General features: G+C 42.9%; 1 protein-coding gene, 1 long non-coding RNA gene and 33 other non-coding genes across 35 annotated transcripts in view; 17 read left to right on the top strand and 18 right to left on the bottom strand.

Annotated features, from left to right (window-relative positions):
* Positions 1-21,889, top strand: part of LOC125799400 (uncharacterized) — a 199,720-nt gene that overhangs the window by 63,274 nt on the left and 114,557 nt on the right. The window lies entirely within an intron of this gene.
* Positions 177-263, bottom strand: trnay-gua (transfer RNA tyrosine (anticodon GUA)). Its single transcript is given in 2 exon segments — positions 177-212; positions 227-263. It is a non-coding gene; the product is annotated as a tRNA-Tyr (tRNA).
* On the top strand, positions 674-745 carry trnae-cuc (transfer RNA glutamic acid (anticodon CUC)). Its single transcript has one exon. It is a non-coding gene; the product is annotated as a tRNA-Glu (tRNA).
* Positions 836-922, bottom strand: trnay-gua (transfer RNA tyrosine (anticodon GUA)). The gene is given in 2 exon segments: positions 836-871; positions 886-922. It is a non-coding gene; the product is annotated as a tRNA-Tyr (tRNA).
* On the top strand, positions 1,331-1,402 carry trnae-cuc (transfer RNA glutamic acid (anticodon CUC)). The gene has a single exon. It is a non-coding gene; the product is annotated as a tRNA-Glu (tRNA).
* Positions 1,493-1,579, bottom strand: trnay-gua (transfer RNA tyrosine (anticodon GUA)). The gene is given in 2 exon segments: positions 1,493-1,528; positions 1,543-1,579. It is a non-coding gene; the product is annotated as a tRNA-Tyr (tRNA).
* trnae-cuc (transfer RNA glutamic acid (anticodon CUC)) lies at positions 1,988-2,059 on the top strand. Its single transcript has one exon. It is a non-coding gene; the product is annotated as a tRNA-Glu (tRNA).
* On the bottom strand, positions 2,150-2,236 carry trnay-gua (transfer RNA tyrosine (anticodon GUA)). The gene is given in 2 exon segments: positions 2,150-2,185; positions 2,200-2,236. It is a non-coding gene; the product is annotated as a tRNA-Tyr (tRNA).
* Positions 2,645-2,716, top strand: trnae-cuc (transfer RNA glutamic acid (anticodon CUC)). Its single transcript has one exon. It is a non-coding gene; the product is annotated as a tRNA-Glu (tRNA).
* LOC111194252 (uncharacterized) lies at positions 4,802-13,104 on the bottom strand. The gene is made up of 11 exons (XM_049475944.1): positions 11,489-13,104; positions 11,308-11,388; positions 10,848-10,952; positions 10,672-10,749; positions 10,398-10,583; positions 9,852-10,315; positions 9,221-9,548; positions 7,993-8,791; positions 7,646-7,855; positions 6,296-7,557; positions 4,802-6,141 (listed from the first exon to the last, which is right to left on the bottom strand). Exons 1-11 carry the CDS (start codon positions 11,627-11,629, stop codon positions 5,020-5,022), a joined length of 4,776 nt encoding a protein of 1,591 aa, XP_049331901.1. The 5' UTR covers positions 11,630-13,104; the 3' UTR covers positions 4,802-5,019.
* On the top strand, positions 13,513-13,584 carry trnae-cuc (transfer RNA glutamic acid (anticodon CUC)). Its single transcript has one exon. It is a non-coding gene; the product is annotated as a tRNA-Glu (tRNA).
* Positions 13,675-13,761, bottom strand: trnay-gua (transfer RNA tyrosine (anticodon GUA)). The gene is given in 2 exon segments: positions 13,675-13,710; positions 13,725-13,761. It is a non-coding gene; the product is annotated as a tRNA-Tyr (tRNA).
* On the top strand, positions 14,170-14,241 carry trnae-cuc (transfer RNA glutamic acid (anticodon CUC)). Its single transcript has one exon. It is a non-coding gene; the product is annotated as a tRNA-Glu (tRNA).
* On the bottom strand, positions 14,332-14,418 carry trnay-gua (transfer RNA tyrosine (anticodon GUA)). The gene is given in 2 exon segments: positions 14,332-14,367; positions 14,382-14,418. It is a non-coding gene; the product is annotated as a tRNA-Tyr (tRNA).
* On the top strand, positions 14,829-14,900 carry trnae-cuc (transfer RNA glutamic acid (anticodon CUC)). The gene has a single exon. It is a non-coding gene; the product is annotated as a tRNA-Glu (tRNA).
* trnay-gua (transfer RNA tyrosine (anticodon GUA)) lies at positions 14,991-15,077 on the bottom strand. The gene is given in 2 exon segments: positions 14,991-15,026; positions 15,041-15,077. It is a non-coding gene; the product is annotated as a tRNA-Tyr (tRNA).
* trnae-cuc (transfer RNA glutamic acid (anticodon CUC)) lies at positions 15,486-15,557 on the top strand. Its single transcript has one exon. It is a non-coding gene; the product is annotated as a tRNA-Glu (tRNA).
* On the bottom strand, positions 15,648-15,734 carry trnay-gua (transfer RNA tyrosine (anticodon GUA)). The gene is given in 2 exon segments: positions 15,648-15,683; positions 15,698-15,734. It is a non-coding gene; the product is annotated as a tRNA-Tyr (tRNA).
* trnae-cuc (transfer RNA glutamic acid (anticodon CUC)) lies at positions 16,144-16,215 on the top strand. The gene has a single exon. It is a non-coding gene; the product is annotated as a tRNA-Glu (tRNA).
* Positions 16,306-16,392, bottom strand: trnay-gua (transfer RNA tyrosine (anticodon GUA)). Its single transcript is given in 2 exon segments — positions 16,306-16,341; positions 16,356-16,392. It is a non-coding gene; the product is annotated as a tRNA-Tyr (tRNA).
* On the top strand, positions 16,801-16,872 carry trnag-ccc (transfer RNA glycine (anticodon CCC)). The gene has a single exon. It is a non-coding gene; the product is annotated as a tRNA-Gly (tRNA).
* Positions 16,963-17,049, bottom strand: trnay-gua (transfer RNA tyrosine (anticodon GUA)). Its single transcript is given in 2 exon segments — positions 16,963-16,998; positions 17,013-17,049. It is a non-coding gene; the product is annotated as a tRNA-Tyr (tRNA).
* trnae-cuc (transfer RNA glutamic acid (anticodon CUC)) lies at positions 17,459-17,530 on the top strand. The gene has a single exon. It is a non-coding gene; the product is annotated as a tRNA-Glu (tRNA).
* Positions 17,621-17,707, bottom strand: trnay-gua (transfer RNA tyrosine (anticodon GUA)). The gene is given in 2 exon segments: positions 17,621-17,656; positions 17,671-17,707. It is a non-coding gene; the product is annotated as a tRNA-Tyr (tRNA).
* On the bottom strand, positions 18,278-18,364 carry trnay-gua (transfer RNA tyrosine (anticodon GUA)). The gene is given in 2 exon segments: positions 18,278-18,313; positions 18,328-18,364. It is a non-coding gene; the product is annotated as a tRNA-Tyr (tRNA).
* On the top strand, positions 18,773-18,844 carry trnae-cuc (transfer RNA glutamic acid (anticodon CUC)). Its single transcript has one exon. It is a non-coding gene; the product is annotated as a tRNA-Glu (tRNA).
* On the bottom strand, positions 18,935-19,021 carry trnay-gua (transfer RNA tyrosine (anticodon GUA)). Its single transcript is given in 2 exon segments — positions 18,935-18,970; positions 18,985-19,021. It is a non-coding gene; the product is annotated as a tRNA-Tyr (tRNA).
* Positions 19,430-19,501, top strand: trnae-cuc (transfer RNA glutamic acid (anticodon CUC)). Its single transcript has one exon. It is a non-coding gene; the product is annotated as a tRNA-Glu (tRNA).
* trnay-gua (transfer RNA tyrosine (anticodon GUA)) lies at positions 19,592-19,678 on the bottom strand. Its single transcript is given in 2 exon segments — positions 19,592-19,627; positions 19,642-19,678. It is a non-coding gene; the product is annotated as a tRNA-Tyr (tRNA).
* On the top strand, positions 20,088-20,159 carry trnae-cuc (transfer RNA glutamic acid (anticodon CUC)). Its single transcript has one exon. It is a non-coding gene; the product is annotated as a tRNA-Glu (tRNA).
* Positions 20,250-20,336, bottom strand: trnay-gua (transfer RNA tyrosine (anticodon GUA)). The gene is given in 2 exon segments: positions 20,250-20,285; positions 20,300-20,336. It is a non-coding gene; the product is annotated as a tRNA-Tyr (tRNA).
* On the top strand, positions 20,745-20,816 carry trnae-cuc (transfer RNA glutamic acid (anticodon CUC)). Its single transcript has one exon. It is a non-coding gene; the product is annotated as a tRNA-Glu (tRNA).
* Positions 20,907-20,993, bottom strand: trnay-gua (transfer RNA tyrosine (anticodon GUA)). Its single transcript is given in 2 exon segments — positions 20,907-20,942; positions 20,957-20,993. It is a non-coding gene; the product is annotated as a tRNA-Tyr (tRNA).
* trnae-cuc (transfer RNA glutamic acid (anticodon CUC)) lies at positions 21,403-21,474 on the top strand. Its single transcript has one exon. It is a non-coding gene; the product is annotated as a tRNA-Glu (tRNA).
* Positions 21,565-21,651, bottom strand: trnay-gua (transfer RNA tyrosine (anticodon GUA)). The gene is given in 2 exon segments: positions 21,565-21,600; positions 21,615-21,651. It is a non-coding gene; the product is annotated as a tRNA-Tyr (tRNA).

Raw genomic sequence — 21,889 nt, 5'->3', positions numbered from 1 at the left:
TTCATCAGCTTGTTTCCCTGGTGGTCTAGTGGCTAGGGTTCGACGCTCTCACCGCCGCGGCCTGGGTTCGATTCCCGGTCAGGGAAGTCCTGTTTTAGCTGACGACGACCACGAGCTTTATCGCAAGTGAAGTATTTGGCACACTGCTTTGCCCCAACGGGTTTTAAAAAAAGGAGTCCTTCGAGCCGGATTTGAACCAGCGACCTAAGGATGACAATTTTAACACCTACAGTCCTCCACTCTACCAACTGAGCTATCGAAGGAGCTTGGGCATCTCTGTTGATATGGAAATGTAATTGGTACATGTATGATGTAGTTTTTTTTTGCCATCAAGCAACTTAAACATTTAGAAACCTGGTTTTAATCCAAATTCTGAAGAATGCACACAATTCTTTGTCTGTCACAACTATCAACTAAGGAATCAGTGGCAGTAGAGTGCCTTGGGCAGCTCATTTTTTTCACAGCTCCACAATAGTTCACCTCCAGAAAGATGGGCCACATACTGTGGTCTAGAACAGTGTTGAAACAAAAAGAAACTGAGGCTTTTTGCCTGTGTCGCATTTAGGTGTTGGACCTTTCTTTTACTCCATGCCTGCTTGCATGTACGCAGCATGGGTAGGTCAGCCATTCTGAGCTTCAAAAAGTTTTTCGACAGTCAGTTCATCAGCTTGTTTCCCTGGTGGTCTAGTGGCTAGGATTCGGCGCTCTCACCGCCGCGGCCCGGGTTCGATTCCCGGTCAGGGAAGTCCTGTTTTAGCTGACGACGACCACAAGCTTTATCGCAAGTGAAGTATTTGGCACACTGCTTTGCCCCAACGGGTTTTAAAAAAAGGAGTCCTTCGAGCCGGATTTGAACCAGCGACCTAAGGATGACAATTTTAACACCTACAGTCCTCCGCTCTACCAACTGAGCTATCGAAGGAGCTTGGGCACCTCTGTTGATATGGAAATGTAATTGGTACATGTATGATGTAGTTTTTTTGCCATCAAGCAACTTAAACATTTAGAAACCTAGTTTTAATCCAAATTCTGAAGAATGCACACAATTCTTTGTCTGTCACAACTATCAACTAAGGAATCAGTGGCAGTAGAGTGCCTTGGGCAGCTCATTTTTTTCACAGCTCCACAATAGTTCACCTCCAGAAAGATGGGCCACATACTGTGGTCTAGAACAGTGTTGAAACAAAAAGAAACTGAGGCTTTTTGCCTGTGTCGCAATTAGGTGTTGGACCTTCCTTTTACTCCATGCCTGCTTGCATGTACGCAGCATGGGTAGGTCAGCCATTCTGAGCTTCAAAAAGTTTTTCGACAGTCAGTTCATCAGCTTGTTTCCCTGGTGGTCTAGTGGCTAGGATTCGGCGCTCTCACCGCCGCGGCCCGGGTTCGATTCCCGGTCAGGGAAGTCCTGTTTTAGCTGACGACGACCACGAGCTTTATCGCTAGTGAAGTATTTGGCACACTGCTTTGCCCCAACGGGTTTTAAAAAAAGGAGTCCTTCGAGCCGGATTTGAACCAGCGACCTAAGGATGACAATTTTAACACCTACAGTCCTCCGCTCTACCAACTGAGCTATCGAAGGAGCTCGGGCACCTCTGTTGATATGGAAATGTAATTGGTACATGTATGATGTAGTTTTTTTGCCATCAAGCAACTTAAACATTTAGAAACCTAGTTTTAATCCAAATTCTGAAGAATGCACACAATTCTTTGTCTGTCACAACTATCAACTAAGGAATCAGTGGCAGTAGAGTGCCTTGGGCAGCTCATTTTTTTCACAGCTCCACAATAGTTCACCTCCAGAAAGATGGGCCACATACTGTGGTCTAGAACAGTGTTGAAACAAAAAGAAACTGAGGCTTTTTGCCTGTGTCGCAATTAGGTGTTGGACCTTCCTTTTACTCCATGCCTGCTTGCATGTACGCAGCATGGGTAGGTCAGCCATTCTGAGCTTCAAAAAGTTTTTCGACAGTCAGTTCATCAGCTTGTTTCCCTGGTGGTCTAGTGGCTAGGATTCGGCGCTCTCACCGCCGCGGCCCGGGTTCGATTCCCGGTCAGGGAAGTCCTGTTTTAGCTGACGACGACCACAAGCTTTATCGCAAGTGAAGTATTTGGCACACTGCTTTGCCCCAACGGGTTTTAAAAAAAGGAGTCCTTCGAGCCGGATTTGAACCAGCGACCTAAGGATGACAATTTTAACACCTACAGTCCTCCGCTCTACCAACTGAGCTATCGAAGGAGCTCGGGCACCTCTGTTGATATGGAAATGTAATTGGTACATGTATGATGTAGTTTTTTTGCCATCAAGCAACTTAAACATTTAGAAACCTAGTTTTAATCCAAATTCTGAAGAATGCACACAATTCTTTGTCTGTCACAACTATCAACTAAGGAATCAGTGGCAGTAGAGTGCCTTGGGCAGCTCATTTTTTTCACAGCTCCACAATAGTTCACCTCCAGAAAGATGGGCCACATACTGTGGTCTAGAACAGTGTTGAAACAAAAAGAAACTGAGGCTTTTTGCCTGTGTCGCAATTAGGTGTTGGACCTTCCTTTTACTCCATGCCTGCTTGCATGTACGCAGCATGGGTAGGTCAGCCATTCTGAGCTTCAAAAAGTTTTTCGACAGTCAGTTCATCAGCTTGTTTCCCTGGTGGTCTAGTGGCTAGGATTCGGCGCTCTCACCGCCGCGGCCCAGGTTCGATTCCCGGTCAGGGAAGTCCTGTTTTAGCTGACGACGACCACGAGCTTTATCGCAAGTGAAGTATTTGGCACACTGCTTTGCCCCAACGGGTTTTAAAAAAAGGAGTCCTTCGAGCCTGATTTGAACCAGCGACCTAAGGATGACAATTTTAACACCTACAGTCCTCCGCTCTACCAACTGAGCTAAAGCTGGGGAACAATCGTCCGTATGGGAGGGGGAAGAAGGGGAAAAAATGGGGAAGAAAGGGAAGAAAAAATCAGTGCATCGCCGGTTCGAATCCAGGTTGTGGCACAAGTTTTTTTTTCTTCCTAGTTAGAAATGGTAATTTAGTTGCAACATTATATCTAATGGCAACTTGTATAAAATCAGTTGTTGCGTTATTCATGCCTCTATGTTGTTCTATTGTGTAGCGAATGTATTACATTTTACAATGTCCAGTATTCCAATAAAATAAAACAAACTGAATGAATACTTAATTTATTCAAAATAAATTTAATTTAAACACATAATACAATACAAATATGATACAATTAAAGTACAACATAATACGACAAAAATGAAAGGCTGTGGTATAAGTATATAAATCTATGAAATACTTTTAGTTGTCATTTCTTTAACAAGTGTTGGTTCACAAAATGTGATTTATATATAAATAACACACATTAATGGAATACTGTTACAGTCATGTAATTAACCACCACTTATATTACAAATGTCAATTATAATAATAACAACCATTAACATACAATACTATATAATGTACCACATCAACATTGAACTAAAACTGCACCAAACACATTAATAACACACCAATGAAATGCAATAAACTGCACCAAACAAATATAATGCAATACACACCCTAGTAATAATAACAATATTATTATAATACTATGTACATAATAATAAGAGTACTATATACAATATAATGCACAAGAAGCAGGCAATGCCTATATATGAAATAAACATGAAAAGATCCATAACAATTGAATATATATATATAAATAATAATATAACACTATATACATAATAATAATAATAATAATAGTACTATATACAATATAATGCACAAGAAGTAGACCATGCCTATATTTGAAATAAACATTAAATATCCATAAAACAATTGAATATATATAGATAGAAATAATAATAATAATAATAATAATAGTAATACTAGTAGTAGTATAGTCGTACTATATACAATATAATGCACAAGAAGAATACCATGCCTATATATGAAAAAAACATGAAAAGATCCATATAACAATTAAATATGTATAGATATAAATAATAATACTAATAATATAATACTATATTCATAATAATAATAATAATAGTACTATATACAATATAATGCAACAGAAGCAGACAATGCCTATATATGAAATAAACATGAAAAGATCCATAACAATTGAATATATATATATAATAATATAATAATATAACACTATATACATAATAATAATAATAATAATAATAATAATAATAATAGTACTATATACAATATAATGCACAAGAAGCAGGCAATGCCTATATATGAAATAAACATGAAAAGATCCATAACAATTGAATATATATATATATATATATATATATATATATATATATATATATATATATATATATATATATATATATATAAATAATAATACTATAACACTATATACATAATAATAATAGTACTATATACAATATAATGCACAAGAAGCAGACCATGCCTATATTTGAAATAAACATTAAATATCCATAAAACAATTGAATATATATAGATAGAAATAATAATAATAATAATAGTAATACTAGTAGTAGTATAGTCGTACTATATACAATATAATGCACAAGAAGAATACCATGCCTATATATGAAAAAAACATGAAAAGATCCATATAACAATTAAATATGTATAGATATAAATAATAATACTAATAATATAATACTATATTCATAATAATAATAATAGTACTATATACAATATAATGCAACAGAAGCAGACAATGCCTATATTTGAAATAAACATTAAAGATCCAAACAACAATTTATAATATATATAGATAGACATAATAAAAACAATAATATAATAACATATACATAATAATAATAGTACTATATAAAATGTAATGCACAAGAAGCAGATAATGCCTATATTTGAAATAAACATTAAAGATCCATATAATAATTTAATATATATACATAGATAGCAATAATAATAATAATAATAATAATAATAATAATAAGCGGCATTATAAATCTATCAAATAAAGTTAATACTAGGCTAATATATAATATACATCTTATGTAATATACAACAATAAATATATGAATTACATCCGCCTCATTTTTGCCAACCACTGCTCTTTGCTAATTGACTCAGAGTTGGGGCAAAAAATCTTGCCCTTGTACTGGCTGTGGCCGGTTTCTTGGGTTCTAAACTGTCCACACCTCCTGCATGCGTTTGATGCAACTGTCCTGTTGTACTGACGTTTTGTGGGTTGGGCAGTGTCAGTTACAGTTGTGTCGGAGGTAGTTGCTGTATTTATGGTGTGAGAAGAACAAAAGGTACCAGGTGTGAAAGACATAAACAACTGACGCACAACAGGGACAGCTGGTGCTGGTGTAGAGTTGGGACAAATTAATCTAAGTCTTGCAGAGGGAGCTGGAGTTTGGACCACAGAGACATGATGCTGGTGAGTGGCGAGTGGCTGGGTGGGAAGCTGGGGAGACGGCAAAATGGGTCTCGTTTTCATTCTTGTTTTGGCCTGTCCAGCTGTGTTGGGTAGAATTTGGTACAGGTGAACTGGGTGTGCATACTGTGCAGGTACATCTGGCTTGGTTCTCGCTGCCTGCAGAGGTTCACCTGCCATTGGCCTGGTTTCAGGAAGGTGCACCCCTTGAAGAAGCACAGACACCTCTTGAGCTTTGATGCGCTCTTTGTACCAGTGCATTAGAGTTTTTTGGTTTACCTCAACCAGCTGAAGGGTGGTCTGTTCCATCACTATGCCATTGCTCAAAACCAGCTGCCTTATTTTTTGATAGTCCTGCAATATTAGCGCCCATCTTGAAAGACTTGATTTGCCATGCTTTTTGGGGCTTTTGTGGATGCTGCATAATCTAATAAAAACTGTTTCAATTAGCCGGCAGCAGTTAGGCCACTGAGCAGGGGAGCCATTTGATCCCAAGACACACCTTTTTGTGCTGTCAACCCCAGGAGTGAAAGTGGCTTTCTTTTTTGGCGATCTAAATCGGCCAGTAAGCAGCCGGTCCTGATGACGGGCTGCATACACCAGCCGGTCCTTATCGAACTGGTCCAAGTTCTGCCAGAGACTAACAATAGTGCTGGCTTGCTGGTTTGTTAAAGTGAGGCCTGATTGTGTCCGAAGTTCCACAAGACATTCTGCCAAACTGTCAACTCTGTCCATACCAGGTATGCCATGCACATCCACTGCCTAAAAAAAAGAAAAAAAGGGAAAGCCACTGATTATGGTGGATTTAAAGACTTACATATTTGTTCATGTACAGTTAAATGATTATACAAAATAGGAACATGGTGTAGAGCTTACTGTAGACATTAAACTTCAAGTAAAAGAAACTAATATTTACCATTTGATGCCCAGCTACTTGTGACGAGCTGGCTGGAGGTGGAGGTGCAGGCTGGAGTGAAGGCGGTGCAGGCTGGAATGAAGGCACAGGCTGGGGTGTAGGCTGGAGTGAAGGCACAGGCTGGAGTGAAGACACAGGCTGGGGTGTAGGCTGGAGTGAAGGCGGTGCAGGCTGGAATGAAGGCACAGGCTGGAGTGCAGGCTGGAATGAAGGCACAGGCTGGAGTGCAGGCTGGAGTGAAGGCACAGGCTGGGGTGCAGGGTGGCGTGAAGGCACAGGCTGGGGTGTAGGCTGGAGTGAAGGCGGTGCAGGCTGGAATGAAGGCACAGGCTGGGGTGCAGGCTGGAGTGAAGGCACAGGCTGGAATGAAGGCACAGGCTGGAGTGCAGGCTGGAGTGAAGGCACAGGCTGGGGTGCAGGCTGGAGTGAAGGCACAGGCTGGGGTGCAGGCTGGAGTGAAGGCACAGGCTGGGGTGCAGGCTGGAGTGAAGGCACAGGCTGGGGTGCAGGCTGGAGTGAAGGCACAGGCTGGAATGAAGGCACAGGCTGGAGTGCAGGCTGGAGTGAAGGCACAGGCTGGGGTGCAGGGTGGCGTGAAGGCACAGGCTGGAATGAAGGCACAGGCTGGAGTGCAGGCTGGAGTGAAGGCACAGGCTGGGGTGCAGGGTGGCGTGAAGGCACAGGCTGGAATGAAGGCACAGGCTGGAGTGCAGGCTGGAGTGAAGGCACAGGCTGGGGTGCAGGGTGGCGTGAAGGCACAGGCTGGGGTGTAGGCTGGAGTGAAGGCGGTGCAGGCTGGAATGAAGGCACAGGCTGGTGTGCAGGCTGGAGTGAAGGCACAGGCTGGGGTGCAGGCTGGAGTGAAGGCACAGGCTGGAATGAAGGCACAGGCTGGAGTGCAGGCTGGAGTGAAGGCACAGACTGGGGTGTAGGCTGGAGTGAAGGCGGTGCAGGCTGGAATGAAGGCACAGGCTGGTGTGCAGGCTGGAGTGAAGGCACAGGCTGGAGTGCAGGCTGGAGTGAAGGCACGGGTAAACACTGGAAAAGTGCTTCTGGGGGCTCAGAGAGAGATGCCACATCTGAAATCATTAGATCTGCCAGTATGATACCATCATCATTAGCTGATTCGGCAAAGCCCTCATCTTCAAGATCTTGTACATCCAAATCCTCCAGCAACTCTGACATGGTCTCAGATGTGGAGCACATGTCTTGCAAGGGCTCGTTGTTCTGCCTTAGCAAGTACTGTACCCCAATGAGCTCGCCTAAAAAAAACAAGCAAACACATATTAGGTTTGATAAGAGATTACAAAAATGTTTAGAAAGTAATTGCTGTTATAAGAGCATCCTTACCAGTGTATTGCCCAGGTGGTGTGAATGCAGTAACCAACTTCTTTCCGAACACTTTCAAAAAGCTGTCATTCACAAAGTGAACCAACTCCCCTGTGTATGTGCGCAGTGGTGAGGGTTCCTTCACAACAGCAGCAGCAGCTCGGTCCTGATTCCAGCGATTCAGTCCCTCCAAAAGATAAACCTGAAAGTTCAGCGAGTTGGCACTGTTCCCTAAAAGATAGTGAAGAACAGAATAAGTTCACGGGACAAACAGTAAAATAAAATATGAAATTAAAATTAACTTAAAATTATGTAAAACATTTAAAGCACAATATGCTTTTGTTACCAAGAGGGACAAGATCACAAACCTGGAATGAAGCGATTCAGATGGCAGTGAAATGATTCCAGAGATGTAGAACCCCTGGCACACCGGTATGTTTTTAAAACCACCCCTCCCTTGGTGATGCTTCCTGTCTCTGTATACAGTGCTACATTTGGAGGGTCCTGAATGCATGCCACATGTCGCCTCTGGACATCCCAAATGTGTTGCATCCTGACACTGTCGAGAAGAGGAACCCCAAGTGCATCATTCCCCTTGCTCATGAGCTCTCCGATAAGCTGAGAAAGAAGGCGGATGGTGGTCTCTTCTCCTCTTGTTTTTCTTCTGCAATGGAGAGCCAGCTCTTCTTTTGTGAGATGTCGGTCAAGCTCCTTCTCCGTTAATGGAGGCCAGCCCTGCTGGGCAAGTTGCTCCCTCTTGGCCTTCCTCAGCAGTCCAACATCACCAGCATCCCACTCAAATATGCACGATGATATGCGGGACATGAAAGTGGGATAGAGCTGATGGGCATCAGTTGTGCATCCGGCTGCCAGACGACGCATGAAATGCCAGATATCAAGACGCACAATAATGTCTGGCCATCCACCAAATCTGCTTTTCAGTTTGGTCTCTCCCACTTCTTTGCAGCAGCCACAGTCTACATACAGGACAACAGGAGGATCTACCCCAGCCCTCTGGTACCTGTTCACTAGACCTGCAGCCATTAGGTCCAGTCCTGCTCCTTCATTTGCAGTGAGAACACTTATCAGCACCTGACCGCTTTCATTCCCAACTGAGGTGAGCCACTGTGCAGTGCCTTTGGCTGGCCCTGTAAGCTTCTTTGTGATCTGAAATTACAGACAGAGAACAGAACATAGTCCAGGAGTGTTAATTTGCATACTGGAGAAAGTGAGTCATTTTTCTATATAAAATGTGCCTTTTAAACAACATTAAATACTTTTACAATAATTTTACATGAATCCAGCACTTCAGTCATTGCTTCAATAATCCAAGTCATTGTGAAATAAAATGTTATTTGTAAACACCGTGTCCATATGAGCTTTACATGCTAATCTTTACTGATGAGTCACATCCTGCATCAAATAAGGAAGTCAATTATCTGATAAAGGCTTTTTTACCAATTACCATATATACATTTATAAATTATGGGACAACATTGAAAAATCTTGGCAGTTATCTTAGAAAATATATATGTTTGCTTTACATCAGATGTGTTCTTTGTTATGAACAAAAATAAAACACTCAAGACTACTAACCTTTTTAGTAGAATCCATTTTTAAAATGGTTCCATAAGTAGATGTGATACTAGCCTTGATATCCTCCAGCCTATTGAGGATATCTTGGCTGTACACAGTGAGAAGCCACTTGTAACTGGGGACTGTAGAGAGTTTTGGGGGCTCCTGAAAGCATGGTGGAAGTAGGCCCGAGCTGGTCACGAATGCAGCACATTCTGATGTATATCGCGCCACCCGCTGGAGCCACTCTTCACTATGGTTCTCTTTCAGCTGGCCAATGATACGCACAGGTCCATTTCCCAAGCTCCGTTCACGTAACAGACGAATGACTCGTATGTCACAGGCATATCTAGAAAACCACAAATTTAAAAGGTGTCAGGTGTCACTTATCTTGATCTTAATACTTCTCTTAATACTAAGGGTTAATGTGGTTGCAGCAAATCAAGTAATGGGCATTCAGTCTATTAGGATTTTAAATCTGAAAGTGCATTAGTAGGTTGGTTTTTTTATATACTTTTTACAGCTTTTTAAAAAAACTAAATATCAACTCTGAATCAAATTTGAAAAATAAATATGCCTTTAGATAAAGATGCATGAAAATCATGCAATGAGTCTGTGTTATACAAAAGTATTAGGCAATTGTCTTATTCACCTGCGTGTGAGGATGACCCTAAACTCTGAGCGATGTGCTAAATCCAGCTGCTGGAGGATCGTCTGACTCCAAGACAAGTAGCTGCTTCTACACCCAGTGCAGATAAGGGTCTCCGTTGCGAGGTTGTAGTACCTGTCGATGTCTAGGACCTGCCGTACCCGCCTGTGCAGACCTCCTCCACTCAGCTGGCGTCCATTGCAGGCAGGATTGATGCACTGTAGCCGCACTTTCCACAACCTGTATGGCATCCACAGCAGCAAAGACTGTGAGAAGAACCTGTCAGGACCCGGCACCTGGTGGTACAATAGGGCTGGTGGTGGGGGGTGATACCACAGCTGAAGGTTGTCCCGCAGCTCCAGCTTACCTTTGGCACCAACTCTAAAGAGGGCCTCAGATACCCACTTGCGGTCCTGCTGTGGCACTGTCTGTGGCCACAGAAGTGGGAGCTCAGCAGGATTCTCTGGCTGTGATAAACAATTGTTAAACAGAAGTTGGGTATAAGCATGAATTTAAGCAAGCACATTCATGATTTAAACAAAATTTTACCATGCTCTTCACAGCAGCTTCCGGCAGTTGATGTGGCACAATGTCTTCCACAGAGGATGGTGGCGGTGGTGGCCCAAAGGAGAAGGGAGAGGTGGACTGCACAACATGATGAGGGCGGGGGGATGGTGGAAGGTGGAGACCAGTGCATGGTTTTGAGGCAGCAGGTGAACCAGTGACCACTTGTGTCTAAAGTAACACATTCATAATAGCATAATAGTTATAAAGAAACATGAATATGAAGGTTAAAAAATAAACATGTTTTTTTTGTACTCACCTGAGGAAGTTTTCTCTTTAGGTTTAGGTTTGGTTTTGCTGCATTCCCATGTGAACCTCCAAACCTTGATTTTTCAAACTTACACAAAAACAAGTAACATGACATCTGAGGAAATACATGTAAAACCTTCACACATTTCAAAATACATGAGCACTTGAAAATTAAATAGCACTTACCATTGACAATGTCAATTCATGCCTCTTTAGGGGATTTGACCCAACACTTGTAGAAGGCACTGTGCTCACAGATGGTGAAGGGACTTGTGGGTGTGTGGCAGGTCCCTAAATATATAGTCAAAATTCAGAATTTATTTGATTTAAAAAAACTGCAAACCTGATACAAATACATTAATCTCCATTTTATACATGCAGAATTTGTACACCACAGGTGTAGAAGGATTAGGTGGCAGACACATGCACATCAATTTAATTGAAAATAAAGCAATTAACTGAAAATGAACACAAGCAGAAATAAACAAACAAGTCTAACTAACTACTTAACCAAGGAGAAGTCAATACACAACAGAACCAGGTGCTAAATTAGTACATGGTCTGAAGTTAACTTTATTTTGCTTTGTGGAATAGACCCCAACAAAAACTAAATAAGCACAGAAGCATGACTACATACTAAAGTTACCTTGTGAAATCCACAAGTACATGTCTGCACTCCTGCCAGAAGGGTGGCCTGTCCCCTCAGCTGCAGAGGGCATTTTTCTATCTGTAAACATGAGCATGACTCAGAATTGAATAGTAAAATATATACAATAAACAACACTTTTATACATGCTTTTCGTATTTATACATATATATAATTTTACCTTATGATAGAGGTCATGCCATTTCTTCTGCCTTGGAGCAGGTCGGTTACCTGCATTAGAAGGCCAGGCTCCTGTACTGGCAAATGTTTGAAGGCGATGAAGCCATTCAGAATCTGCCATGGGTTTGTGAGATTTTGCCATAACCTGAAACAATATATACCACTGCAACTAGTAAAATTAAACTCACCAATATTACTTGTCCAGGACAAAAAACATTAACTTACTATAATAAATATAGGTAGGATATATTACAATGAAATTATCAAAAATATGATAACTGCGACTAATTTTGAAAACTGGAGCTACCACAAAACTAATGACAGTTTACACATGGTACTAACATAATTGTATATATTGCTACAGAGCAATAGAAACGTAAATATGAAAAATGTAATGTATTTTTGTAATCAATAATAGCTACTACATGACAGACAGGTCAAGTGAATATACACTGCCTGACTTTCCCTCCAAAATTCTCTGTTCGCGCTTAAGCCGTATTTTCCCTCCAATTTTGATTTTTCCCTCCAATTTTTTTTCCCGTTTATTGTCCCTAAGCTGTGTGTATTACAAGATAGACAGGGTACCTTAGGTTAATATAATCAAGTTCCTTCCAAAATTATCGTTGCAATGTCCAAAAAATGACAAAATACAATGAGTAATTAAATAAACGCGTAATACAATGAGTAATTAAATAAACGCGTTTAAGCCGACTTGTCCCTGCAGTTTTCCCGGTTAAGTTACTGTCCCTAAACCGAGGATACTAGGTTAAGTTATTATAATATGGTTAATATGAGTGCTACCTGAAATTCCCCTTAAAAATGACCTGATTATTGCTAATTTCGAGAAACAACATTAATAAATAACGCTGAACCGAGGCAACCGATGTTGGGTGGCATTAGCTAACTAGAAAACAAGAGATGTTTACATTACGTGTCATTTGTTTTACGATATGTAACGTTAAGTTAGAGAATGCAAGTAGAAATTAACTTAATTTTTAATTTATTAATTAATATTAGCTAGCTATGAAAAAATATATATGTAACGTTATATGTAACGTTATAGGGACACACAGCTGATATTACATCGGCTAGAAATGTGAATTAAGTTAACTTAACCTTGTTCCCAATTAAATTATGCATAATTTTCTACCTACATATAAGATAAACAGACAGCAAAGTACTTACGTCGTCCTGCACAAATCCCAGCTAGCTAGTATTTTCTCGTCCGTCTCGTAGTCCGTACTGTAGCGTTTCAGCTCGTTGTTTTTTCTCGTAGTCCGTACAGTAGTGGATTTTTAATTTTTTTTCAGAGTGATGATGCGTTGATAGAGGGGGTGTGGGGTGGGGGAGGGTGTAAAAGCTTTGGGGCTTGTGATTGGTTTAGGAAACACTGAACTCATCCTGTGATTGGTTTAAGGAACACCCAAACTCGCCATACAATTGGTCTCTGAAACACTGAACTCCCCTTGCGATTGGTTAAAGAAACACTGAACTCCCCTTGCGGTTGGTTTAAAAACACTGAACTCCCTATGGGATTGGCTTAGGAAACACTGAACTCGTCACATCATTGGAAGCTTCTGTACAGACTATCGTAGGTACGGTGCCGCTATCGAAGGAGCTTGGGCATCTCTGTTGATATGGAAATGTAATTGGTACATGTATGATGTAGTTTTTTTTGCCATCAAGCAACTTAAACATTTAGAAACCTGGTTTTAATCCAAATTCTGAAGAATGCACACAATTCTTTGTCTGTCACAACTATCAACTAAGGAATCAGTGGCAGTAGAGTGCCTTGGGCAGCTCATTTTTTTCACAGCTCCACAATAGTTCACCTCCAGAAAGATGGGCCACATACTGTGGTCTAGAACAGTGTTGAAACAAAAAGAAACTGAGGCTTTTTGCCTGTGTCGCAATTAGGTGTTGGACCTTCCTTTTACTCCATGCCTGCTTGCATGTACGCAGCATGGGTAGGTCAGCCATTCTGAGCTTCAAAAAGTTTTTCGACAGTCAGTTCATCAGCTTGTTTCCCTGGTGGTCTAGTGGCTAGGATTCGGCGCTCTCACCGCCGCGGCCCGGGTTCGATTCCCGGTCAGGGAAGTCCTGTTTTAGCTGACGACGACCACGAGCTTTATCGCAAGTGAAGTATTTGGCACACTGCTTTGCCCCAACGGGTTTTAAAAAAATGAGTCCTTCGAGCAGGATTTGAACCAGCGACCTAAGGATGACAATTTTAACACCTACAGTCCTCCGCTCTACCAACTGAGCTATCGAAGGAGCTCGGGCACCTCTGTTGATATGGAAATGTAATTGGTACATGTATGATGTAGTTTTTTTGCCATCAAGCAACTTAAACATTTAGAAACCTAGTTTTAATCCAAATTCTGAAGAATGCACACAATTCTTTGTCTGTCACAACTATCAACTAAGGAATCAGTGGCAGTAGAGTGCCTTGGGCAGCTCATTTTTTTCACAGCTCCACAATAGTTCACCTCCAGAAAGATGGGCCACATACTGTGGTCTAGAACAGTGTTGAAACAAAAAGAAACTGAGGCTTTTTGCCTGTGTCGCAATTAGGTGTTGGACCTTCCTTTTACTCCATGCCTGCTTGCATGTACGCAGCATGGGTAGGTCAGCCATTCTGAGCTTCAAAAAGTTTTTCGACAGTCAGTTCATCAGCTTGTTTCCCTGGTGGTCTAGTGGCTAGGATTCGGCGCTCTCACCGCTGCGGCCCGGGTTCGATTCCCGGTCAGGGAAGTCCTGTTTTAGCTGACGACGACCACGAGCTTTATCGCAAGTGAAGTATTTGGCACGCTGCTTTGCCCCAACGGGTTTTAAAAAAAGGAGTCCTTCGAGCCGGATTTGAACCAGCAACCTAAGGATGACAATTTTAACACCTACAGTCCTCCGCTCTACCAACTGAGCTATCGAAGTAGCTTGGGCACCTCTGTTGATATGGAAACTTAATTGGTACATGTATGATGTAGTTTTTTTTTGCCATCAAGCAACTTAAACATTTAGAAACCTGGTTTTAATCCAAATTCTGAAGAATGCACACAATTCTTTGTCTGTCACAACTATCAACTAAGGAATCAGTGGCAGTAGAGTGCCTTGGGCAGCTCATTTTTTTCACAGCTCCACAATAGTTCACCTCCAGAAAGATGGGCCACATACTGTGGTCTAGAACAGTGTTGAAACAAAAAGAAACTGAGGCTTTTTGCCTGTGTCGCATTTAGGTGTTGGACCTTCCTTTTACTCCATGCCTGCTTGCATGTACGCAGCATGGGTAGGTCAGCCATTCTGAGCTTCAAAAAGTTTTTCGCCAGTCAGTTCATCAGCTTGTTTCCCTGGTGGTCTAGTGGCTAGGATTCGGCGCTCTCACCGCCGCGGCCCGGGTTCGATTCCCGGTCAGGGAAGTCCTGTTTTAGCTGACGACGACCACGAGCTTTATCGCAAGTGAAGTGTTTGGCACACTGCTTTGCCACAACGGGTTTCAAAAAAAGGAGTCCTTCGAGCCGGATTTGAACCAGCGACCTAAGGATGACAATTTTAACACCTACAGTCCTCCGCTCTACCAACTGAGCTATCGAAGGAGCTTGGGCACCTCTGTTGATATGGAAATGTAATTGGTACATGTATGATGTAGTTTTTTTGCCATCAAGCAACTTAAACATTTAGACACCTGGTTTTAATCCAAATTCTGAAGAATGCACACAAATCTTTGTCTGTCACAACTATCAACTAAGGAATCAGTGGCAGTAGAGTGCCTTGGGCAGCTCATTTTTTTCACAGCTCCACAATAGTTCACCTCCAGAAAGATGGGCCACATACTGTGGTCAAGAACAGTGTTGAAACAAAAAGAAATTGAGGCTTTTTGCCTGTGTTGCAATAAGGTGTTGGAATTTCCTTTTACTCCATGCCTGCTTGCATGTACGCAGCATGGGTAGGTCAGCCATTCTGAGCTTCAAAAAGTTTTTCGACAGTCAGTTCATCAGCTTGTTTCCCTGGTGGTCTAGTGGCTAGGATTCGGCGCTCTCACCGCCGCGGCCCGGGTTCGATTCCCGGTCAGGGAAGTCCTGTTTTAGCTGACGACGACCACGAGCTTTATCGCAAGTGAAGTATTTGGCACACTGCTTTGCCCCAACGGGTTTTAAAAAAAGGAGTCCTTCGAGCCGGATTTTAACCAGCGACCTAAGGATGACAATTTTAACACCTACAGTCCTCCGCTCTACCAACTGAGCTATCGAAGGAGCTTGGGCACCTCTGTTGATATGGAAACGTAATTGGTACATGTATGATGTAGTTTTTTTTGCCATCAAGCAACTTAAACATTTAGAAACCTGGTTTTAATCCAAATTCTGAAGAATGCACACAATTCTTTGTCTGTCACAACTATCAACTAAGGAATCAGTGGCAGTAGAGTGCCTTGGGCAGCTCATTTTTTTCACAGCTCCACAATAGTTCACCTCCAGAAAGATGGGCCACATACTGTGGTCTAGAACAGTGTTGAAACAAAAAGAAACTGAGGCTTTTTGCCTGTGTCGCAATTAGGTGTTGGACCTTCCTTTTACTCCATGCCTGCTTACATGTACGCAGCATGGGTAGGTCAGCCATTCTGAGCTTCAAAAAGTTTTTCGACAGTCAGTTCATCAGCTTGTTTCCCTGGTGGTCTAGTGGCTAGGATTCGGCGCTCTCACCGCCGCGGCCCGGGTTCGATTCCCGGTCAGGGAAGTCCTGTTTTAGCTGACGACGACCACGAGCTTTATCGCAAGTGAAGTGTTTGGCACACTGCTTTGCCACAACGGGTTTCAAAAAAAGGAGTCCTTCGAGCCGGATTTGAACCAGCGACCTAAGGATGACAATTTTAACACCTACAGTCCTCCGCTCTACCAACTGAGCTATCGAAGGATCTCGGGCACCTCTGTTGATATGGAAATGTAATTGGTACATGTATGATGTAGTTTTTTTGCCATCAAGCAACTTAAACATTTAGAAACCTAGTTTTAATCCAAATTCTGAAGAATGCACACAATTCTTTGTCTGTCACAACTATCAACTAAGGAATCAGTGGCAGTAGAGTGCCTTGGGCAGCTCATTTTTTTCACAGCTCCACAATAGTTCACCTCCAGAAAGATGGGCCACATACTGTGGTCTAGAACAGTGTTGAAACAAAAAGAAACTGAGGCTTTTTGCCTGTGTCGCAATTAGGTGTTGGACCTTCCTTTTACTCCATGCCTGCTTGCATGTACGCAGCATGGGTAGGTCAGCCATTGTGAGCTTCAAAAAGTTTTTCGACAGTCAGTTCATCAGCTTGTTTCCCTGGTGGTCTAGTGGCTAGGATTCGGCGCTCCCACCGCCGCGGCCCGGGTTCGATTCCCGGTCAGGGAAGTCCTGTTTTAGCTGACGACGACCACGAGCTTTATCGCAAGTGAAGTATTTGGCACACTGCTTTGCCCCAACGGGTTTTAAAAAAAGGAGTCCTTCGAGCCGGATTTGAACCAGCGACCTAAGGATGACAATTTTAACACCTACAGTCCTCCGCTCTACCAACTGAGCTTTCGAAGGAGCTTGGGCACCTCTGTTGATATGGAAATGTAATTGGTACATGTATGATGTAGTTTTTTTTGCCATCAAGCAACTTAAACATTTAGAAACCTGGTTTTAATCCAAATTCTGAAGAATGCACACAATTCTTTGTCTGTCACAACTATCAACTAAGGAATCAGTGGCAGTAGAGTGCCTTGGGCAGCTCATTTTTTTCACAGCTCCACAATAGTTCACCTCCAGAAAGATGGGCCACATACTGTGGTCTAGAACAGTGTTGAAACAAAAAGAAACTGAGGCTTTTTGCCTGTGTCGCATTTAGGTGTTGGACCTTCCTTTTACTCCATGCCTGCTTGCATGTACGCAGCATGGGTAGGTCAGTCATTCTGAGCTTCAAAAAGTTTTTCGACAGTCAGTTCATCAGCTTGTTTCCCTGGTGGTCTAGTGGCTAGGATTCGGCGCTCTCACCGCCGCGGCCCGGGTTCGATTCCCGGTCAGGGAAGTCCTGTTTTAGCTGACGACGACCACGAGCTTTATCGCAAGTGAAGTGTTTGGCACACTGCTTTGCCACAACGGGTTTCAAAAAAAGGAGTCCTTCGAGCCAGTTTTGAAACAGCGACCTAAGGATGACAATTTTAACACCTACAGTCCTCCGCTCTACCAACTGAGCTATCGAAGGAGCTTGGGCACCTCTATTGATATGGAAATGTAATTGGTACATGTATGATGTAGTTTTTTTGCCATCAAGCAACTTAAACATTTAGACACCTGGTTTTAATCCAAATTCTGAAGAATGCACACAAATCTTTGTCTGTCACAACTATCAACTAAGGAATCAGTGGCAGTAGAGTGCCTTGGGCAGCTCATTTTCTTCACAGCTCCACAATAGTTCACCTCCAGAAAGATGGGCCACATACTGTGGTCTAGAACAGTGTTGAAACAAAAAGAAACTGAGGCTTTTTGCCTGTGTCGCAATTAGGTGTTGGACCTTCCTTTTACTCCATGCCTGCTTGCATGTACGCAGCATGGGTAGGTCAGCCATTGTGAGCTTCAAAAAGTTTTTCGACAGTCAGTTCATCAGCTTGTTTCCCTGGTGGTCTAGTGGCTAGGGTTCGACGCTCTCACCGCCGCGGCCCGGGTTTGATTCCCGGTCAGGGAAGTCCTGTTTTAGCTGACGACGACCACGAGCTTTATCGCAAGTGAAGTATTTGGCACACTGCTTTGCCACAACGGATTTAAAAAAAAGGAGTCCTTCGAGCCGGATTTGAACCAGCGACCTAAGGATGACATTTTTAACACCTACAGTCCTCCGCTCTACCAACTGAGCTATCGAAGGAGCTCGGGCACCTCTGTTGATATGGAAATGTAATTGGTACATGTATGATGTAGTTTTTTTGCCATCAAGCAACTTAAACATTTAGAAACCTAGTTTTAATCCAAATTCTGAAGAATGCACACAATTCTTTGTCTGTCACAACTATCAACTAAGGAATCAGTGGCAGTAGAGTGCCTTGGGCAGCTCATTTTTTTCACAGCTCCACAATAGTTCACCTCCAGAAAGATGGGCCACATACTGTGGTCTAGAACAGTGTTGAAACAAAAAGAAACTGAGGCTTTTTGCCTGTGTCGCATTTAGGTGTTGGACCTTCCTTTTACTCCATGCCTGCTTGCATGTACGCAGCATGGGTAGGTCAGTCATTCTGAGCTTCAAAAAGTTTTTCGACAGTCAGTTCATCAGCTTGTTTCCCTGGTGGTCTAGTGGCTAGGATTCGGCGCTCTCACCGCCGCGGCCCGGGTTCGATTCCCGGTCAGGGAAGTCCTGTTTTAGCTGACGACGACCACGAGCTTTATCGCAAGTGAAGTGTTTGGCACACTGCTTTGCCACAACGGGTTTCAAAAAAAGGAGTCCTTCGAGCCAGTTTTGAACCAGCGACCTAAGGATGACAATTTTAACACCTACAGTCCTCCGCTCTACCAACTGAGCTATCGAAGGAGCTTGGGCACCTCTGTTGATATGGAAATGTAATTGGTACATGTATGATGTAGTTTTTTTGCCATCAAGCAACTTAAACATTTAGACACCTGGTTTTAATCCAAATTCTGAAGAATGCACACAAATCTTTGTCTGTCACAACTATCAACTAAGGAATCAGTGGCAGTAGAGTGCCTTGGGCAGCTCATTTTTTTCACAGCTCCACAATAGTTCACCTCCAGAAAGATGGGCCACATACTGTGGTCAAGAACAGTGTTGAAACAAAAAGAAATTGAGGCTTTTTGCCTGTGTCGCAATTAGGTGTTGGAATTTCCTTTTACTCCATGCCTGCTTGCATGTACGCAGCATGGGTAGGTCAGCCATTCTGAGCTTCAAAAAGTTTTTCGACAGTCAGTTCATCAGCTTGTTTCCCTGGTGGTCTAGTGGCTAGGATTCGGCGCTCTCACCGCCGCGGCCTGGGTTCGATTCCCGGTCAGGGAAGTCCTGTTTTAGCTGACGACGACCACGAGCTTTATCGCAAGTGAAGTGTTTGGCACACTGCTTTGCCCCAACGGGTTTTAAAAAAAGGAGTCCTTCGAGCCGGATTTGAACCAGCGACCTAAGGATGACAATTTTAACACCTACAGTCCTCCGCTCTACCAACTGAGCTATCGAAGGAGCTTGGGCACCTCTGTTGATATGGAAACTTAATTGGTACATGTATGATGTAGTTTTTTTTGCCATCAAGCAACTTAAACATTTAGAAACCTGGTTTTAATCCAAATTCTGAAGAATGCACACAAATCTTTGTCTGTCACAACTATCAACTAAGGAATCAGTGGCAGTAGAGTGCCTTGGGCAGCTCATTTTTTTCACAGCTCCACAATAGTTCACCTCCAGAAAGATGGGCCACATACTGTGGTCAAGAACAGTGTTGAAACAAAAAGAAACTGAGGCTTTTTGCCTGTGTCGCAATTAGGTGTTGGACCTTCCTTTTACTCCATGCCTGCTTGCATGTACGCAGCATGGGTAGGTCAGCCATTCTGAGCTTCAAAAAGTTTTTCGACAGTCAGTTCATCAGCTTGTTTCCCTGGTGGTCTAGTGGCTAGGATTCGGCGCTCTCACCGCCGCGGCCCGGGTTCGATTCCCGGTCAGGGAAGTCCTGTTTTAGCTGACGACGACCACGAGCTTTATCGCAAGTGAAGTATTTGGCACACTGCTTTGCCACAACGGATTTAAAAAAAAGGAGTCCTTCGAGCCGGATTTGAACCAGCGACCTAAGGATGACAATTTTAACACCTACAGTCCTCCGCTCTACCAACTGAGCTATCGAAGGAGCTCGGGCACCTCTGTTGATATGGAAATGTAATTGGTACATGTATGATGTAGTTTTTTTGCCATCAAGCAACTTAAACATTTAGAAACCTAGTTTTAATCCAAATTCTGAAGAATGCACACAATTCTTTGTCTGTCACAACTATCAACTAAGGAATCAGTGGCAGTAGAGTGCCTTGGGCAGCTCATTTTTTTCACAGCTCCACAATAGTTCACCTCCAGAAAGATGGGCCACATACTGTGGTCTAGAACAGTGTTGAAACAAAAAGAAACTGAGGCTTTTTGCCTGTGTCGCAATTAGGTGTTGGACCTTCCTTTTACTCCATGCCTGCTTGCATGTACGCAGCATGGGTAGGTCAGCCATTCTGAGCTTCAAAAAGTTTTTCGACAGTCAGTTCATCAGCTTGTTTCCCTGGTGGTCTAGTGGCTAGGATTCGGCGCTCTCACCGCTGCGGCCCGGGTTCGATTCCCGGTCAGGGAAGTCCTGTTTTAGCTGACGACGACCACGAGCTTTATCGCAAGTGAAGTATTTGGCACACTGCTTTGCCCCAACGGGTTTTAAAAAAAGGAGTCCTTCGAGCCGGATTTGAACCAGCGACCTAAGGATGACAATTTTAACACCTACAGTCCTCCGCTCTACCAACTGAGCTTTCGAAGGAGCTTGGGCACCTCTGTTGATATGGAAATGTAATTGGTACATGTATGATGTAGTTTTTTTTGCCATCAAGCAACTTAAACATTTAGAAACCTGGTTTTAATCCAAATTCTGAAGAATGCACACAATTCTTTGTCTGTCACAACTATCAACTAAGGAATCAGTGGCAGTAGAGTGCCTTGGGCAGCTCATTTTTTTCACAGCTCCACAATAGTTCACCTCCAGAAAGATGGGCCACATACTGTGGTCTAGAACAGTGTTGAAACAAAAAGAAACTGAGGCTTTTTGCCTGTGTCGCATTTAGGTGTTGGACCTTCCTTTTACTCCATGCCTGCTTGCATGTACGCAGCATGGGTAGGTCAGTCATTCTGAGCTTCAAAAAGTTTTTCGACAGTCAGTTCATCAGCTTGTTTCCCTGGTGGTCTAGTGGCTAGGATTCGGCGCTCTCACCGCCGCGGCCCGGGTTCGATTCCCGGTCAGGGAAGTCCAGTTTTAGCTGACGACGACCACGAGCTTTATCGCAAGTGAAGTGTTTGGCACACTGCTTTGCCACAACGGGTTTCAAAAAAAGGAGTCCTTCGAGCCAGTTTTGAACCAGCGACCTAAGGATGACAATTTTAACACCTACAGTCCTCCGCTCTACCAACTGAGCTATCGAAGGAGCTTGGGCACCTCTATTGATATGGAAATGTAATTGGTACATGTATGATGTAGTTTTTTTGCCATCAAGCAACTTAAACATTTAGACACCTGGTTTTAATCCAAATTCTGAAGAATGCACACAAATCTTTGTCTGTCACAACTATCAACTAAGGAATCAGTGGCAGTAGAGTGCCTTGGGCAGCTCATTTTCTTCACAGCTCCACAATAGTTCACCTCCAGAAAGATGGGCCACATAC

This window comes from Astyanax mexicanus, chromosome 3, assembly GCF_023375975.1.
Source record: "Astyanax mexicanus isolate ESR-SI-001 chromosome 3, AstMex3_surface, whole genome shotgun sequence".
Lineage (NCBI taxonomy): Eukaryota > Metazoa > Chordata > Actinopteri > Characiformes > Acestrorhamphidae > Astyanax > Astyanax mexicanus.
This window is presented reverse-complemented; position numbering and strand designations above follow the sequence as displayed.

Coding starts and splice junctions, on each gene's coding strand:
- LOC111194252 (XM_049475944.1), bottom strand. CDS start 11,629: ATGGCAAAATCTCACAAACCCATGGCAGATTCTGAATGGCTTCATCGC. Junction 10,584..10,671: donor TAAAGAGAAAACTTCCTCAG/GTGAGTACAAAA, acceptor GTGTTACTTTAG/ACACAAGTGGTCACTGGTTC. Junction 9,549..9,851: donor AGGGTCATCCTCACACGCAG/GTGAATAAGACA, acceptor GTGGTTTTCTAG/ATATGCCTGTGACATACGAG.